The 19,292-nt window shown below is 29.7% G+C and overlaps 1 protein-coding gene across 1 annotated transcript in view; it reads right to left on the minus strand.

The window, feature by feature from the left end:
• Positions 1-19,292, minus strand: part of LOC108764359 (metabotropic glutamate receptor 8) — a 138,018-nt gene that overhangs the window by 23,705 nt on the left and 95,021 nt on the right. Inside the window, exon 6 of the mRNA XM_018512572.1 lies at positions 14,864-15,033. Coding sequence (XP_018368074.1) covers positions 14,864-15,033 — 170 coding nt within the window. The remainder of the gene's footprint in view (positions 1-14,863; positions 15,034-19,292) is intronic.

Below are 19,292 nucleotides of genomic sequence, written 5' to 3' on the forward strand. Positions count from 1 at the left end.
TCTCGTATTACAACGTCAACTTAAGCTCCGTAGGGAACCAGGATGAGATTCAATCGCGTTAATCCGGAAAGATATCGACAGGAGAAACGCTGATAGCGAGCCACAGATCGATATCAACTTATCGGTTCATGGAAATCGAATCGTTCCGATGTTCCGGTAATGGCTTTTCTCCAGCGTCGGGAAACTCGGTCCAGAAGTCAATTATTTACCTTGCAAGGTTCAAGCCGGAGATCGTAAGCAGCCGAGAAACATTGCGCCCGACCGGTCCGACGGAACTTGCTGATGGACAAACAGCGAGAATCTGCGACCGATCGTTATCTTGTAATTCCCGTGAGCTCGGAAAAACAACTTCACTTGTCCGCGTGTTTACTTCAACGTTCAGTTTCTTTGCCCTTTTTCGAAAAAGGCGTCGCGCTCCGTTGTTCACTTCATCAAGTTCATTTTTGCTAACAAAAAGATTTTTAGATGCGTTGACTACTAGGTATTGATTACAAGAGTTGCTTGCTGATTCGTGTATTAATTTCTTCGATATTTTTATCTTCTTCGATTTTTAATAGGGAACAATTAGTTCGAATAGGTTTTTTTTCAATTATAAGTAAAAGCGCAATATCAATTACCTATTTTTGACAGTTCTTTCCAGATTTGTAATAAATTTTTATATGTAATGTAAAATAGCTATAATTTATAAGGATATAATTTGTACATATACATAAAAAATTTACGAATAAATACGTCAATTGAAGTGTAAATGAACGCAATAAAGAAAAAATAGGTAGACAGTTTTTTTTATATTTCTATTCAAATTACAAATTCACAGCAAAATATAAGCACATCTATGATTTTGTTTATCTTGTATAAAGATCACAACGTTATCTCGCGTTGGAAATGAAATCTAGCGTTAAATTTATGATATGAATACGAACCTTAGTTAGCACACAATTAACCTACATGTATAGTACTGCTGAAAGCTGGATCTAGTTGATTTAGTGCTATAAAGGTAGTTAGGTAGCTGTGGTGATATTTCATAGCTTAATTACAGTTTCTCCAAATTTCATTACTTAGTGGGAAGCAGTACATTAGAAAGTATTTTAAGACACGTATTATTACAAAGCGGAAAGGAGAAGGAAATTTGCTTCAAAATTCACGATTTGAGATTTATTTTCAAAGTTTAATCCAATTAATTATTAAAGTAATTAAGTAATTTTAATCCAATTAATTATTAAAGTAATTAAGTAAGTGATTAAATCATTATCTAAGTTTTCATCACTTTCATATAATTACAATCCGGCACAAAGCAGTTTAAACATGTTAATTTATGGTAAGATGTCAATAACATTATTTTTTTATGCAGAAGTAAAGATAATATTAATTATATTTATACTCGAAATTCTTCTTAACATTCTAGATCTAGACTGATCCTAGATTGTGTCTCACATTTACCGTGTTACGACCACTGCGAAATATTTGCGTAGAGATATTTAAATTCTTCATTTAGGTGCTTTCTCTCTTTCTCGCATTTTTACTTTCTTCGTCTTTATACATTTTGCCGCAAGTAAACCTCTTTTCCACTTGTGTCTCGTTTCTACCTAAGAAGATTAGTTGTCGGAAAAAAGTAGCCGAAAATCCCTTCTAACAGTTAGCACGGCGATGGGAAACAACATCACGTCCAAATGGTCGAACTAGAATTCAATTAAACAACTTTCTCCTATTGCAAAAAATTGAAATGCAACCGTGCAAAACTTTTTTAATCCGATGTGTGATTCAATCTATGTCACAGTCCAAGCACACAATGTTTGATCTATAAACTCTATTTGTACATAGAAAATTCAATGTAAGCCGCAGTATTAAAGCAAAGCTATTTTATCTAATACAGTTAGTTGTTATCTAATGCAAAAAAGAACGCAATACAAGGCATTTCGATATTGCAAAGAAAAAAAATATAATGCATTTTGGTATTGATATAGATTATTTAAATGACCTGATATCATAACAAGATATAAAGCTAATATACGTATAGCAAATAAATTTTTTTCATAATTAAGTTTTCCGCGAATTTTATTTAAGTGTTTTTCTAATAATAAAAAATGAAGAAATTGTATAAGTTAAATTAATTTATCACATCCTTATTAACATTTAAATTTAAATACATCATCCATTAATATCCTTATCAATATAAATAAACATTTTGTTTTCTACAGAATCGCGACAGTATCTAAATGTTTTAATGTTGTGTTTCAAACAACACTATTCATTCTTAAGATATTCGAGAACAATTTCTGAAAGTTACCGATATATTACGGAATAAAACGAAGGGCAAACATAAGAGGGCTATCTAGCTAGCTGATCCAGCGATCGATTTTACAATATATATCGAGGTCATAGATTGCGATCGCTACCAAGAATGTAACTATCCACTTCTCCTTCTGTTTCGGTCAATAAAAGATAAAAGAAAGAAGCGAGAAATGTATATCCGAGCCTCCCACCTTTGGCTGAAAGTTTGACCAGTTTCGAACGGATTGCAGGAAGGTTCAGCCACTGTTGTACTATCGATAAGTCGGCAATAACTCTGGAGATACTTCGTGAAACTATATTCGAATTTTTTCAAAGAATGTACTGTTCGTACATAACATACAGAAAGCGACAGATATAGTGTTCTTGAAATTATTGTATATGAGTGTATTTCTTTTAAAAATGGGTCACTAGATAGTTTACGTTTCGCAAACTACAGTAAATTGAATAAAAGAAATGTGTGTGTGTTGCTAGTCATTTTGCAATCTGCAGACCGTATTCTGATCCCAGGTTCCTCTTTTTTTGTTTCATATACATTCTTTTTTCAGTAGTAATTTGATAAGTCGTTTCTTCTTAAGCTTTTAATACTTATAGTTTATAACCTTTATTTACTTGTATTTTATATACATTGTTTATTAGCATTTAATACTAATATAATAAATTTATATATTCTATATTTATATATTATATATCAATATTATAATTTTATGTATCACGAAAGAAATTTCGGAATAAATTATTTTCATTTAAAAAAATTATTATATAATTCCATTTTTATAAAAATATATAATATAATAAATTATGTAATACAAGAAAATTAAAAATTATGAAAAAAGTGAAATATTCAATTTTTATTAAGAACAAATCAATATTTTTATTTAAAAATTTATATGCTCTCTCTCTCTCTCTCTCTCTCTCTCTCTAAAGAAAAACAGTTTTAATCCTCGCTTAACGTTAAAATAACGTTGGTGCAATCGGGTCTTAAATATCTAATAAAAGATTAATTAATTAGAAAATATGTGTGTGAATACCTTGTTGAAGTACCTGATAAAAGAATAAAATTTCAATTATTTTTTTAATATAATAGAATTGTTTTTTGGTTTTTTTTTTTGATGGATTTGATCCATGATCTCTCTCTCTCTCTTTCTCTCTCTCTCTCTATGAAAAGGCCATTCTAGGATACTATAATAGGAAAAAAACCTTCAAAGAGTAAAGGATGATCTCTCTATTAACGTATGGTGGCCGGGAATAACGTGGGTTATGTGTGGGAAAACATTACCCGGGTTTTTCCGAGGTTGACGCCAACGTTTCTTTCGGGCCTTTGGCAGTTCGCCAAAAATTTCATTGCTTGCGGAAGCGCCTTCGGACGATGGCGCGACTCCAAGGTATCCGTGCTAGGTGGTTGTTCGATAATGTATCGTTTCCTCTTGAATGCGCAATAAAGTCTCGCTGCTTTAAATAGACAGCCGAGCGCTTCTTTCGAGAAGGGAAAAAATTTCCGTTCGATACATCCACAGGGCAGCAGGCGAGATAAATAAAGAGAGAAAAGAAGAGGGAGGAGAGAGAGAGAGAGGAGGAGGGGGGGGGGGGATCATGGAAATGCATCCGGTGAGTGAACGAAGTTCTGATCGATTAGGACAAATTTTCGCTCGAATAACGCGATGCACATGTGCGACCGCGCCGAATGTCATCAAGTGAACCAGTCAGAATGCGAATGCAAGTTGAATAAATGTCACGTATGCTAATAAATATAACTTTGTACATACTTAACTTTCTAGTTTACATGTTTTATAGAAAGAGAGTAATAATTATATAGAAATAACGTATATTTTAAGTAATAAAAAAAAATTTGATTGATAATTTTATAAGACAGAATATTTATAAAATGTAATATGAATATTAAAAAGGGTAAATAATATTCATGTAATATTCTAGGAATATCGTGTGTTTATAGAGAAGTTGTATCTTTTTTTCATCAATGATTTTAGAACAATAAGTAATTGCACAAAAAGATCTGATAAAATTTATAAATCTGAAAGATGTTGTAAACTGTATTTATTTAGAAAACGATTACTAGTTTTTCCAGACAAACTCTAATATTTTTTTTCTAGTATCTTTTTGTAATACCTGTCACATACAAGATGCAAATAATATCGAATACAGATATATTTTTTATATATAAAACAAGACAAACACAATGACACAAAGGAAAGTGAGAAACGGCAGGAACAATAGGAGACGTGACAATGAGAAATTTTCAAATGAAACTTCAAAATGCCGCAGATGCCATTAATTTTTTGCGTGCCACTTTCGTTGCTCGTGGAGAAACTAATCATGAGTTGTCTGCGCAACGTGTAAAGTTCGCAAGTGAGCAAGTCTCGGCATTTAGCGTTAATCAGAAGTTTCACACGGAGCGAATCCCCGAGCGTAACGCGGACAAGGGTTGAAATATGTCGTCTTTGAACAGACATGCGGAACACGTGTACGATGCGATTATCCGTGAGTCTTGCAGGCAAATGGAGAGTAACCAGCGAGAAAGGCCATACATCACGATTTCGACGGACTTACGTCATGGTGCAGGAAGAGCACGTCGGCGAACATTTCGCGAATCGCTGCTGAAGCGGTTAAGCTGATTCGAGTCGAGTCGCCGGGGCTTCTTCGCGCTTCGTTCGCATTTACGTCACTCGCGCAGCCGCGAAAAAGAAGAGCGGACCGAGCAATTTCGCAGCATCGACATTTACGAAAGAGAAAAATGAAGCGGGAAAGAAGAAGCATCTCATACGTCATGAACGTCAAAGGGGAAAAAGCATGCGGGGCGATTTTTGTTAAAATATTGATGTCCAAAGAAAATTGAATAAAAACGGTCATCGTTCTCAACGTTTTAATTAATATATCCAACCTGCCAAACCAGATAAATTATTCACTATTGATATATGATAGTGATATATGACTAAATAAATATAAAACACTTACTTTAAAATCGATGGACCTTCTTATAAAATATCTTAAAGAAAATCAATACTAACAGCTTAACAATATAATATAACGGTTTCAAGTTTTCTTCAAAGTAACTTAAAAAATATTTTATACTATCATCTTTATTTATGTTTCATTACCCTTCTCCGTAGAAAAAAAAATTCATATAAAATTTATATAAAATCTTCTCAATGAAGATTGGTTATGTAAAACAAATATTTCATTTAATTTCTTCAGCTAACTTTAAACTAATTTAATTAAAAAGTTACACATGGGCCTTTAGGAATTGGCGCTGTAATAATTGCGCTTTTTTAAAATTGATGTAACACAATCCTCGTATAATTTATTTGTCGAACGTTTCAGCTAACTTCTAGCCTTCTTTCATCAAAACTATACTGAAAACCCATAATAACGCGTGGTTCGAGAATCCTCCGTGTTCACCCATATATAATAACAATTATATCCCCACCTGGGAATTAAACCATAAAATGCTATTGAAATGATACTAATGTATCTTGAAAAGATTCTCCCGTCTTGATAAATAAATACTATTACAATTTCATTATACCTACATGTAGGTATCTTAAAGTTTTAAAATTGTTTACAACAATTTTTTTACTTAATTTAAATTTAAAATTCTTTTACAAATGTTTAAAATTTCAAAATTAATATTGTAAACAATATTTTTTAAAATAAATTAAAGCGCAAATGACAAATTTTTGTGATAAAAATTTTTTGCGATGACAAATTTTTTCGCTATATTGAATCCTCCATTTCAAATTTCGAAAATTTGACTTCAGATTCGAATTTAGTGACCTTAAAAACCTTGCTACTAAAATCATCACACAGTTCATAAAACTTTTTCTTCAAAAAATTTTTGGCATAAAACGTTTTTCTTTGTGTGACTACGCAGAGATTATCTCGGTGAAAAAAAAACGTACGGCGTTAAAAAAATATATTTTAAAGATAAAAGTTGGCACTTTAAGATGGTGTAAATGAAAGTAGAAAAAAAAATTTACTTCGTTAGCAAAAAATCACAAATATGTCAAAAAAACGTCAATTTTGACACTTTTAACTTTACTTTCCTCAAAAACGTGACGTGATAGAGCAATTTCATTGCCGGATTCCTGTTCAGCGCGCGAAAATACATCGGAAATGGTATCTTTTATTCAAACAACAGAAAAAAAGTCTTAAAACGTCGGGCAGTGTAATTATTACAACGCAAGTCTCTACGTAAATTAAAATTTAAGACAACACGGCGATAATTAAATAATAGACAAGTCGATGATATTTATACTACGATGTCAATCATCATAACGAGAAAAAATGTAACCATAAGAAAAAGATATATATGAAGTTTGTATATCACGCTCGCTGAAGAAGTAGGCTAGAAGTTAGCCAAAACGTTCGACAAATAAATTATCGATACTAATTATACGAGGATATTGTGTTACATCAATCTTAAAAAAAGCGCAATTATTACAGCGCCGATTTCTAAAGGCCCATGTGTAACTTTTTAATTGTTTTAATGTAAGGAATCTTATTTTATTGTTAAACTAATTTGTTCTTCTTTCCCTAAAGAATCATCTTTTCCTAGAAAAGTACATTTGAGAGATACACGAGACAGTCTGTCCATATGGTTACTAAATCTGTACGATCCATTAGAGCTTCAAGGAAACTAAATTTCAAGCAAGCGTGCTGAGATGCTACACGATATGCGAATCTATATGGATTTACTACATGTTACGTAAAAAATATTCATAAAATTTTCATCTTTATGCTGACTACTGGAAAATGTAACTCTCAATGTTTAAAATTTACTGGGAATAACATTTTAAACAAATTTTTTCGACTTTACTCTCTACGATTACGTATAAAAAACAAATAGACAAACTAAAATATTATAGATGTAGTGACGTATACGACAATAATAATGATTTTCTTTTTGAGAGAAAAATATTTTATTCCAGAAGAATATAAACCTATTTCTTTCTGCAGATGTTTGAAGTATGTAAATACTAACTTTTGTATGGATTTTTCAGCTTTTGTTGATATTAAATTAGAAAGAGATTTTTTATAAATATTATATATTAAATGTATAGAAATAACATATATTCAATTCCCTTTTCAATATTCATTTATTTTTAATGTTCATTTAGTATATTTATTGTGTTTTTATTTCTTCTTCTTAAAGAGTAGTTTATTTTGCTAGATCTTGTGTCAACTGCAAGAGCTTGGTACGTTTTATCATAAATGTTTCTTGCATATCGTAGAGCGAGACCTCCATTATTTCCCTGTTATCGATGCGGGTGAGAAATGAACTCTTGCAACTGTCGGTCGCAGCTGCTCCACATTTAATTCGGCGCTGATTTCTTTGTGTTCAAAGCAACCAGAGATTGCACGATGAATATCAGACTGTTTCGCGTTTGTTTCTTCTTTCGATGGAGAAACGCGTACTGCAGTTTTCTTGCAAAGTGCAAGACCACGACAAAAGACATTGAATTTTTCTTTTAGATATTAAAAAAACAGACACTAAAAAAAGATACTAAAAATTTCGCAAGACAATCATAGCATCCAAAATTAAGGGAAGATTAATAACAACATCGAAATCGAAGAAGAGAAAAATGCTAATATATATTTAAATAAAAATATATAAATGCGTGAATTAATCGTAGATAAAATGGTTATCTGTATTATATTCTAGAAATGCTAGCAATTTTTTTTTAAGAAAAAGAGAAAGAAAGAGAGAAACCTCTTATATTATGTCTCTCATAAGATATAATATAAGAAATCTATAATATACGAAAACGCATGTAAGAATAAGTATATAATAATAATAATATAATAAAAATGAATACTAAATGAGCCGTAAGCAGAATAATTAATATTATAAACTGCATTAATATTATAAACTAAAACAAACAATAGTAATACAACTGTCAGCTATTAATATTTATGCTTATTTATATTTAATAATTTTATATTATTTAAGAACTAATATCATCTTTTTATTCAAATTATTTCAACTATGAGGTACTTGCACTAAATACATGTGCATATGGAAATAACGTTGTGTTCCAGATAACAAAATAAGAGCTGGCACGAAATTGATTAGATATCGCACAATATGATAGGCACCAAGTGAGTAAACATAAATAGTTCCATTATTTTGTAAAAATAAGATTTTATAGATGTAACATTCCGAGTTCTCTTTACTTAGAAGTTCCTTTTAATATATTTTCATTTATTTACTTCGCAAATTTAATATTAAATATTTAATAATTACATTAAATGTTCTTATGTTGAATTAGAGTTTTTTTTTAATTTAGTAAATGTAAATATCTTTATAACTAAATATAAAAAGTGATTTTGTTAAAACTGTAAAAATCTAAATCTTTTATTGTCAATAACTTAAAGGTTTAACCAGTAATATAAAAGTAAGTTTATGATCGAGACGATTGTCATAACTTATCTTTTACGCAAAGAGTAAAACTATATACATATATCAAGAACGGCGGAAAGTTGAAAAAAGTTTCTGGAAAATTTCCAGATTCTACTACAATAATTGTATATACATACATATATTGCCCAATATTTATGCAGTGGAAAACTTTATATTTACATTACGTGTTTGTATTATGCATAGTACGTATGCGAAGAAAGTTCAAGTGGCTTAAAAATATAAATATAAACAATAAGGAGCATACAGCCACAATGCTAGATGTAATTTGCTAAAAATGTATATCTAAAATTATAAAATAAAAACGTAGACGTTTCGGTCAATATTTGACCATCCTCAGTACATAATTACGAAAAGTTATAACAGAAAATACCTAATATAGTCCTCATTATATACAGTTCTCATTTGGACGTTCGAGACTATATTAAGTATTTTCTGTTATAACTTTTCGTAATTATGTACTGAGGATGGTCAAATATTGACCGAAACGTTTACGTTTTAATTTTATAATTTTAAATGTATATTTTTAACAAATTACATCTAGCGTTGTGGCTGTATGTTTCTTATTATTTATATTTATAATGTAATGTAATATAAATCAAAATTAATTTCAAATGTAACTCTAATTACAACTATTTAAATTAATTAATTACAGAGATTTTGCACAAAACTAACTGTTTTATGTGTATTTATGTAAAAAATATTTTTCTAAATATACAATACTAACAGAGAATTTTGCAATAATACGATGCGATTTACTATATTTGTTAGATAAATCGTAATCATGGAAACTCTATTAATAAAGCTTTGGATCACACAGCGAAATTTTTTTTTTAAATAAAAAATTCTGGACTCTCAAGTTTTACAAACACAACAATAAATGATTGGGCTAATGATAATCGACACGCAGTTGTCCATGCGTAACTATGAATTTATATCAATTTTTTTTAAGCTAAAATAGTGAACATGATAAGAATAATGGAAGATTTCAATGTGTTATAATGTTGGCTGTGTAATTTTTTTTTCATATGTTTCCTCTGTTTAGTCATTTATTGTTAAAGCAACTGAATCGAGCAGTTTGCTTGTTTTAGCGAAAATACGCGATGCAAAAAGATTCACTGGTAGTCGCACACATTGGGGCGAAGCGTTATGTTTAGTTTTCGACTCTTCGAAGTCCACGGTCCCTCTCGCGCTTTTGCTTGCTTTCCAATATTTACTCGACATTGCAAGCTATTCTGTATCGTCGAGAACTTGGTCACCTTCGGTGACCATTTTCAACATTGCGAGAAACTTTCGAATAATATTTTATGTTAGGATACGTCTTGCGATCAAATAGATAGCTTCTAGGAGAGAACCGTGGACTTTACGAGAAAAAAATAAAAACGCAAAGTGCTTTCCAACAGACAGAAAAAAAATATCAAAGTTCTGATAAATTTTCTTTAACTGTAAAAATTATGAAAATATCAATATAAGTGAGCAATAATAGATAATAGTTATTTACTGTAATTTTTATTAATTTTCACATAATTATATTTATAAATATGATATTTAATTACTAGTGCTTGACAAAATTCTTTGCAGAAACCTTTTTTCAACTTTTTTTTTTCACGACTGCGGAAGAAAGTTTCATAATAAAATAGTAGAATCACATTCTTTGTAAGATCTTTTAATAATCCTTTCAGTCTTCGAAATAAAAACTAATATTAGCATTATACTCAACAGATATGATTGATTTCAGTATTCTATTCAAACAGCTCGATTATTTAAATATAAATAGCATACTGACGATGAAAAGATTAAAGCAAAATTGAAAATTGTACACACAGAAAAATACATACTATACGCAAATAATAATTACTTACTTCAAGCATTTTAAAAGTTTGTATATCCGGAAATATTATATCATAAAAATTCATCACAAACATCAAATTTGTTCAAAACATATTCTATAAATCTTGATAGTTTAATACTTTAATCAAGATTATTAAATTAAAATTCGATTTGTTTATTAAGGGGATCCTAAAGCCGTCTGTATTACCGATTAAATCATATAATTTTTGTATAACAAATATTTTTTTTCTCTTTCACAGATTCGCAAATACTTTGCCAGGATTAAAGTATACACATTAATACGTGTTTGTCAGATGGAGTTTATGCCGAGAACGATAAAAAATTTCAAAATAGATATATTTTTTACCATTTCTGAGTGTAACATGGCATCTCAAGCTATCAAGTCAGTGACAACATTTGCTTGATACGAAAGTTTTGCAATCTGTACTTACGAAGTAGTAATCCACAAACACGTAGTTTACACGAACAAATAATGTCGAGTTTTTGGAATGAGACTTAGATGTTTTATCGCTACAAATTTTTTATACGAAAATTGACACGAACGTGAGACTGCGTATATTATAGGTTGCGTGAGATATTGATGTGGTAGTATATAAAGACATGTCGATTCGCTGAAAAAACAGCGATCTCTGATGATTTTGTCGGAGTTCGAGCTTCGATTTAGGATTCCCTTAAGTTACTTCTTCGATCAATTTTATAAGTTTTCAAAAGAAAATATATTCTTGTTTTGAGTACAATAATAAAAAGCTTTTTTTAAATTTGTAATAAATATATTTTAAAATTATAAAAAAAAGTATTCTTTGTTAAAGACAACCGTTACTTAAAAGAAATAAAGTAAATTAAGTAAGCACTTTTCTTAGGAACAGAATAATATTTTTCTAGCAGTAATGAAAGAATGCTTTTCTCTGTAATCAAATATTGTAATAGAAACGTAAGAATACACTACATTTCTTAATGAAATTTCTACATAACATCGCGAGGCACAATAATTGCGTTCGTCATTTCCGCTTAATAATTAGTTAAAATAGATTTCCGATTTGTGCGTGTTCAAGCGTTGCAACGCCGGTGTAATTATGATCAAAATTTGCAATTACGCGTTGCTTTAGTCCGCAGTTGTCTCCATAATGAATGATGATTTTCCGTCGGGATTTGAATGATAGCTCATAAGGGATTTCGAATGAAATGCGATGCAACCGCGTGTGTGTGCGCGAATACCAGAAATGTGACGTATGCATTGTCACTATCACTATATAAATGATTAATAATGCGGTTTTTCGTTTATTTCGTGCTCAACGATTAATTTTATACTTGACTGTTTTATAATCCATTACTTTGGTAATTATTAATTACAAGAGGATCGCGAAATGGATTTCAGTAAAAGATTAACGATATTTTTTTTAATATAGTCTAGTAAACAACGTATTACGTTTGTATGTAACAAGCATATGTTCCAAACGAACGATGTGTGTTTAATTGAGTAAATGCGCAATTTTATTTAAAAAAAAATATTAATAACATCAGAGAGTAATGCGTATCACAAAATTATTCCTGCACGTTGCGCAGGAAATTATTCATAACTTTAGCAATCACTTGAATTTATCATAGCAATTTCACAAGGCATTTACTTTAAAAACATATAAATATCACAAATAAAAATAATAATGAATGATCAAAATACAATCATATACTATCATTGATAATATTATTAAACTTTTTATGAAAAAAAACTGTTTCTAAATAATACTTTATTTAAACAGTACATATTATATAAAGGAAATCCTTCGGAGCAGCAGGTCAATATCAGATTACTTTTCGCCCTAATAAAGAAAACTGTAATATTCAAAACGTTGATATTATAATAATAAATCTGGACACAACACAGATCGAGGTAATCCGTGAAACGCACAGTTTCTGTATCTTATATTACTTGTAATCTTCAGAAAACAAAGAAACTCTTAATAAAAATATCGAAAAGTAATAACGAATCATTCCCTTTATTATTACACTGACTTTGACAGTCAGATTTGATACTTTAATAGATTATTTAGCCACAACGTCATATATTTTTTTTTCAATAAAAAATTGTATAAAGTTTTTTTAATTACCAGAGCGAGCGAGTCGACCGTACATTTATCTTCGTTCATCTTTTGCCTAAAAACCAGCGAGTATCGACTTTATAGAACACCAAATTAATTGCTGCTCTGTTATCTCGTCCGCTCGGTTTCGCTCCGATCTGTTTTTAAGTCGTTGAAATGCACGTCGTTTTCAAAAACCCAGCGCTTATTCTCTGAACGCACAGATCCGAAAAACCTTAAATTTCTCATCCCCTATCCTTCAGCAGTTTAATTTTGAGAACCAATTTTATTCTGGGAAAGCAAAAATCTGTTTAATCTGGTAATAATTATACTATACGTGGAAAGAGAATAAAATATACAAACTAATTAAAAAAATAACAAAATACAAATGGGCGTTAGGAGTCAGCAATGGATATTATATTGCGCAATGCTAACTAATACCTATTAATGTGTCACAAATTCAATTTTGTACGTTTCGGCTTACTATTTGAGCTATCCTCAACAATAATAAATTACCGCTTATTGCACTATATAAAATCTGTCGAACTGCATTTCGCACAATCGTAGTTCCGACCTCCAATAATGCAGTCACAGTGGAAATGTGGTGAGAGACAATCATCTTCAACATAGTCTAATGTTGTGCCAACCAGTTGCTTAGCTGAGTGGAGTAGATAGTGGAACTCAAGCTAATAATTGCAACGAGATATTTTTGAATAAATGGATATTAATTTGCGTAATTAATGTATGCTAGCCAAAAACTCACCACATCTCCAATAACGATTGCAAGTGGATCCAAGCATCGTCAATCCATTACAACAAATTTAAAAATCACGATGTCAAAGTTAGATTGAAAAATAATTTAAGTAATATAAAAGAGAGTCATGTTCGTTTTGATGTTAGTCACATAATACCCGTTCAATACAAAAAGAGATGTGTCGCGCGAACAAAGCATATCGGTCAATGATAAAAATGAACATATTATAACTTATTGAGAATTTCTATGTATCCATGATTTAAAGCCTCAGTGTTAGTTTGCATGTCAAGACCATTGGATTGACGATTTACGTAGGGCATCTCCGACATTATTCGCTTATTACAATTTCTCTCAGAATCTAGAATTCTCACATTATCCCAATCGAAGTTATGATTGCAACTCACCCTATGATCTATGATAACCGAACGAGTGGATGTAACTCTACTGTAATATCAAATCGCTTTAGTGTGGTATGATGTTTCTCTTTCGCTCAACCGTAAAATTTTCTCCACGTTAGAATTTTAAAATCCTTTTTGTCTCGTTTCGACACCCGTCCGTTTGTACAATTGTTTTTTCACGTTAATTCTGCAAAAGATGAATAAGGTTTGTTTAATTGGACGTTTTGTCTTACTATGACGTTTAATAGTCTTAATTAGCTTAGAGTTCCAAACGCGACGAACGCACGTGCATTTAAACAGTCCATTCCTAATTGCAACCGTCGACATCCTAATTCATTCAATATTGTTTCTACCGATATCACATTAGATCTTAGGATAATCGGAAATTACACGTTCCATATTATCCGCCCATTATTCCAACGTAATTATATACCAGATTTTAATATAGGAATTTGAAGCGAATTTCATCAAACCTGCTCAAATATGCATATCGTTATGAAACACGAAATAAATTGCTTCTAAAATAATGTTTCAAATCGATATTTTTTACTTTGATATGTCCACAATTTTCTTGCTTATGCTTTTTACGAAGCATAGTAACTTCAGAATTTTTAATTGAACGTTGTTTACATAAAACATTGTTTTTCTATCAATAATTTTTTATGATAAAAAAATTATATGCGTTTCATTATATGTGTATATTTAAAATTTTTACGTCGAACATGAGCTTTGCTAGTTCGACGAACACTACGGAGGCGTTATATGATAAAAATAAGTTATACAAAAACTATAATTTGTTCTCGTGTTTGAGAACGTTTCGTCCAATATGGAACGCGAAAGCATAGTAGAAGGAATAAAAAAACATTCCTCTCGTAGTCCAGTAATTCCATTTTTCTGCTCTGTGTGCAGAAAAGAAAATAAATAAAGCGAGCACACCGCATTTTTCATGCGAGACAGATTTCAACAATCGCGCTTTTTGCACAATGTCTCCTCATATCGTATTTTATGTAGCAACGACCCTATTTAAATGCAACGAAGGAATACTCGAGATTAATCCTACCTTATATTATCCTCGTCTACGAATATTATGACTCCTCTGGCGTTATGCTTCGAGCTCAGCCGTTCGATTATTCTATCAAAGTCCTCGGTTTTGGAATTTCTCAGGATCTTCTCACTGACGGCGACACATATGTTGTACTCCGACGAGAGAGCAATGAAACTGGCGATGCCCTGAAAATAGAGTTTCAGCCGCAAATAAATTGCCCGTCTGTCCCACGAGAAATCGAATTTTCGCGATAACATGTGAGTCTGTTTTCTTGGTAAACAATTGGAATATAACGGAAAATACAATGTATTGTCTCATATCTACATACTCATTTATCGTTGATAATAAATTTTCGAAATTTGCATGACATATCGCGGCTATTAAGTAACATGCTGTGGTTAGTAATGTATAAGAGAATGCAACAGTAAATTTCTATTTTCCTAGAGAGTCTTTCACGTTTTCATTTTAACGAGAAGTTAAAAAGAAGTTTTTTGCGGTTTATTCTTTCACGTTTTATGCTAAATATTATATCAAATATCATAAATTTTGAATGAGATCTGATTAAATTCAAAAAAATTTGTAACAATTTTTAAAATTTAAAACAATTTTATATTAAATTTTTATTTAAATTTTTGGAGTAAATCAAATAAATTTTTTATATTATATTTTTTTTATATCGCATTATTAAGAGATTTAATTAATTAAATTTAACATGTTAAACATTATAAACTTGTTTTGTCGATCTATATCTATGTAATTGTTGTACATACGTACAGTTTCAAACGAGATACGACATGACGATCACCAGGATGAACTACCTGTCTCTCACATTTCTCGCCAAGTATAGTATACACGCAAATAGATACCTCAACGCGGCTCGCCTGTCTTCGCGATAGTGCCCGTGTTTCGTGATATATTTCTACTATGTGTATGTGGGTGGAAACAAGAAAAGACGGCCGAAGAAGGATGCGGCATGCACCGAGCTGCAACTGCAGGTGTTATCGGCATATTTCATGGCGCGGCACAATAAAAACCACCACAATTTATTACGATATGCCGGATGAAAATGTATTCTTGCAATATCAGAATCTATATAATGATTAGTTCAATAATTTTCGATATTTTCATAATTCTGAATCCGGCAAATTTTAATATTCATTGATAATATAAATGTAGTATTCTGATTGAAGATACGATAAAACATTAATTACATGAATTCTGATTATCGATTGAATACAGAATTACCAGTATTCACATTTTCAATTAATATAGAAAGTTTAGTAGCTACATACAAGTAAGTTAAAAAAAATTTCCTATATATTATTTTATATTTAAATTTTATAATTTTTTACTAATTTTTATTATTATATTTAAATCTCATAAATAAATTAAAGGATTTATATTTAAATATTATAATTATTTTTATTTAATTTTTATTATAATCATAATAGCATTATAATATTCTTTAATTTTATACCATTGTTTTAAGATATAATTTTTTTCATAATTCAATTAATTAAATTTCTGAATTATCCAAATTCTTCTTTATAAATTTAAAAAAAGAAACTTTAAAAAATTACTTTTTAACTCTTTTTTACAATTTTGTTAAATATTTTGATTTTTATATAACATTAGATTAAAAAATATTAGATAACTCTAAATTTTAGAATGCAATTTCCTAATGTATATTATTCATCTACAATTTTTTGTTTGTTAGTATTCAACGTCAATGCAATAAATGAGTTTGCAGAGCTCTTATTTCTTTGATATACTAGGAACTAATGTTCTATAGGCTTATTCTGGATCTTAAGACTTTCTTTTATTGATTATCGTGTATATAAGAGTGACTAGGTAAAAAAAAAGAAAAATGGTGAAACTGCCTAACATCTCCTGCTGTGGAATAAAAGGTTACAATTGTATTGTATTAAAGTAAAGTCTTCTTCAAAATTATATAATAACAATGCTCAGCTATTTCCGATTCGTGAAACTTTTATTTTTAATGAATCGAATTTTTTAAATTAATAATCTCTTGATATTTTTTATAAGAAACAAATAGTTTGTAATATTCACAATATGATTTTCCGATACTTTACTACAATCGTGAAAAATTAATTTTTATAACTTTTACAAGTACACAAAAATTAATAAGTGATTCTTATATACTTTAATATCTTTAGAAAGTATTTGTAAAGTGTATTTTAAAAAATTATATATAAATGTTGTAATTAATTATTTGATGCTTTTAATTTAGTACACTTCAAAGAAAAAAAAACGCTGAACAAGAATAACCCAATCGTTTAAACTAAGGATTAAAATGTATTTATAAAATAGATAAAACTTCATAATATGTATTTTAAAATGCGAACAATAAAATAAAATTATATGTAGGTAATTGCAAAATTGAGCAAAAAGATCCAATTAATTTTTTTATGATCCAAAGAAAATAATCTTATTGCAAAAATTATATTACTATATTGCACTGAAGATTCTTATTCTTTTTTATTTTTATATTATCAAAAATATGAATACAGAAAAGATGAAGAAGAAGTTTAGATAAGTATAATTAAAATTGTAAAAAATGAAAAAATTTGAATGAGAAGGATGCGATAAGAAATAAAAATTTAAAGATGTAATTTGATGCATTACGGATTTATCTATCTAAATAAAAAATATTAATAAAGGGAGAAAGAAAGATAAACGATGTAATTATTCGGGAAATAATGAGAATTGCTACGACAAGATGTCTTATCGGCCGATTTTCTTAACGAAGTTCACTTTCTTCAACAATTGGTCGCGCTTGACCTCATTTCTTTTTATGTCTAGATTCTGATGATTTTTTTAGATATTTTCTAGCTATTACAAGCCTCATTATATGTATTTGCGCTTAGAGACTATTTTGCGTCTCTGATGGTCTACAATTACGGGTGATTTTGTTTTCAAACAGAGCTGCTTCTTTAGTAAAATTCAAAGGTTATTTTTCCAAATAATATACACGGAGAGAATTTTTCGTTATTTTTTTACCGCAAAATTCATTACAAATTTCATCATGTTTAGTAATAAGCTTGGGGCAACTTGACAATAATGAAATATTATCAGTAACGATAGATTTTTTGAAATATACAAGAGACTTTTTATAAATGATATAGTAAAAATTATAATGCAGATGTAAAATGTTTTGAAGTGAGTAAGTTCTAGCGTAGCTAGAGACACACTCGACAATGAAAATAACCGATAAATATCGATTATAATCGATCAATTACTATGTTACATGGTAAAATTATAAGCGACTAAATCAGATTAAAAATATCATGCTGTATGGTAAAAATTGTATAAGCTATTTTATGTATTCATGACTACTTAGCATCTATTCTTTTAAAATAATAAAGAATCATAAACTGCGTAACATATTTTAAAATGTTGAAATTTTACTATACCCTTTAGTAAAATTAATAAAATATATTACATATTTTATTATGACACATATTAGTAAATTAAAGAAACTCATATACAATTCTTTGAAATACTATGTTGCCCCACTATTATCATGATTTTCAGGCTAAATTCTAAGAGAAAATTCTCTCCGTGTACTATATATATATATAATTAGAGTCATGTTACTTATAGAATAAATTTTAAATAGTGGAAAGTAGGGCATACAAATGTTATATATTGTAAACAATTTTCTTCCATTGCGACCTCTTTCGTTCCTAATTTATACAATGTATTTCTTATTCTTTAATTTGCGATAAATCGTCTTTATGCACTTTATGCTATTATAAGGATATTAACGAAGCTACATTTGTGTAATCGTTTTACTCAAGCTTATGTTCGTTGAAATATGTACCGCATTTGCAACAGCCGCAACTGCGCTGTACACCTAACATTTAGCGAAAGAAATGGCTCATAAATTTCGTTAAAAGCCAGAAGGAAATGTAGGCGTCTCATTATCTCCTTGAACACTACCGTAGTGAGACGAATTTTATGTTTTAGTTGTTTTATAATGTATTTTATAAATTTACATTCGAAAAGGTTGTGAGTATTTTTTAATTAGATATTATCAACTTTAACTATTTATTATTTGTTTGATTATGTTATGAACTTGAGTTTTTCTGATTAACTACTGTAAAGATAATCACAGATTTTTCCAAATTTTAAATATTTTTCTTCATTAGGGAAGAACGGGGTCACGACGCTGATCAGCAGATTGAACTGATCACCTCAATTACGAATTATGCTCTGCTTCGTCCGAGTAGAAATGTAGTTATGCCTCATGCTACTCCCTTTCAACAAGCATCTTTAAAGCTTGCGCCAGAAAAAATAAATTTGAAACGCTAGCACTGCGTCGCTACACTGAACCAAAAATGTACGTAAATACAATAAAAGTATTCATTGGTATTAATAAAAAATTCATTAAAATTGGTCCAATGAACAATTTTATTCCTAT

This window comes from Trachymyrmex cornetzi, unplaced genomic scaffold (assembly GCF_001594075.2).
Source record: "Trachymyrmex cornetzi isolate Tcor2-1 unplaced genomic scaffold, Tcor1.1 scaffold416, whole genome shotgun sequence".
NCBI classification, from domain to species: Eukaryota; Metazoa; Arthropoda; class Insecta; order Hymenoptera; family Formicidae; genus Trachymyrmex; species Trachymyrmex cornetzi.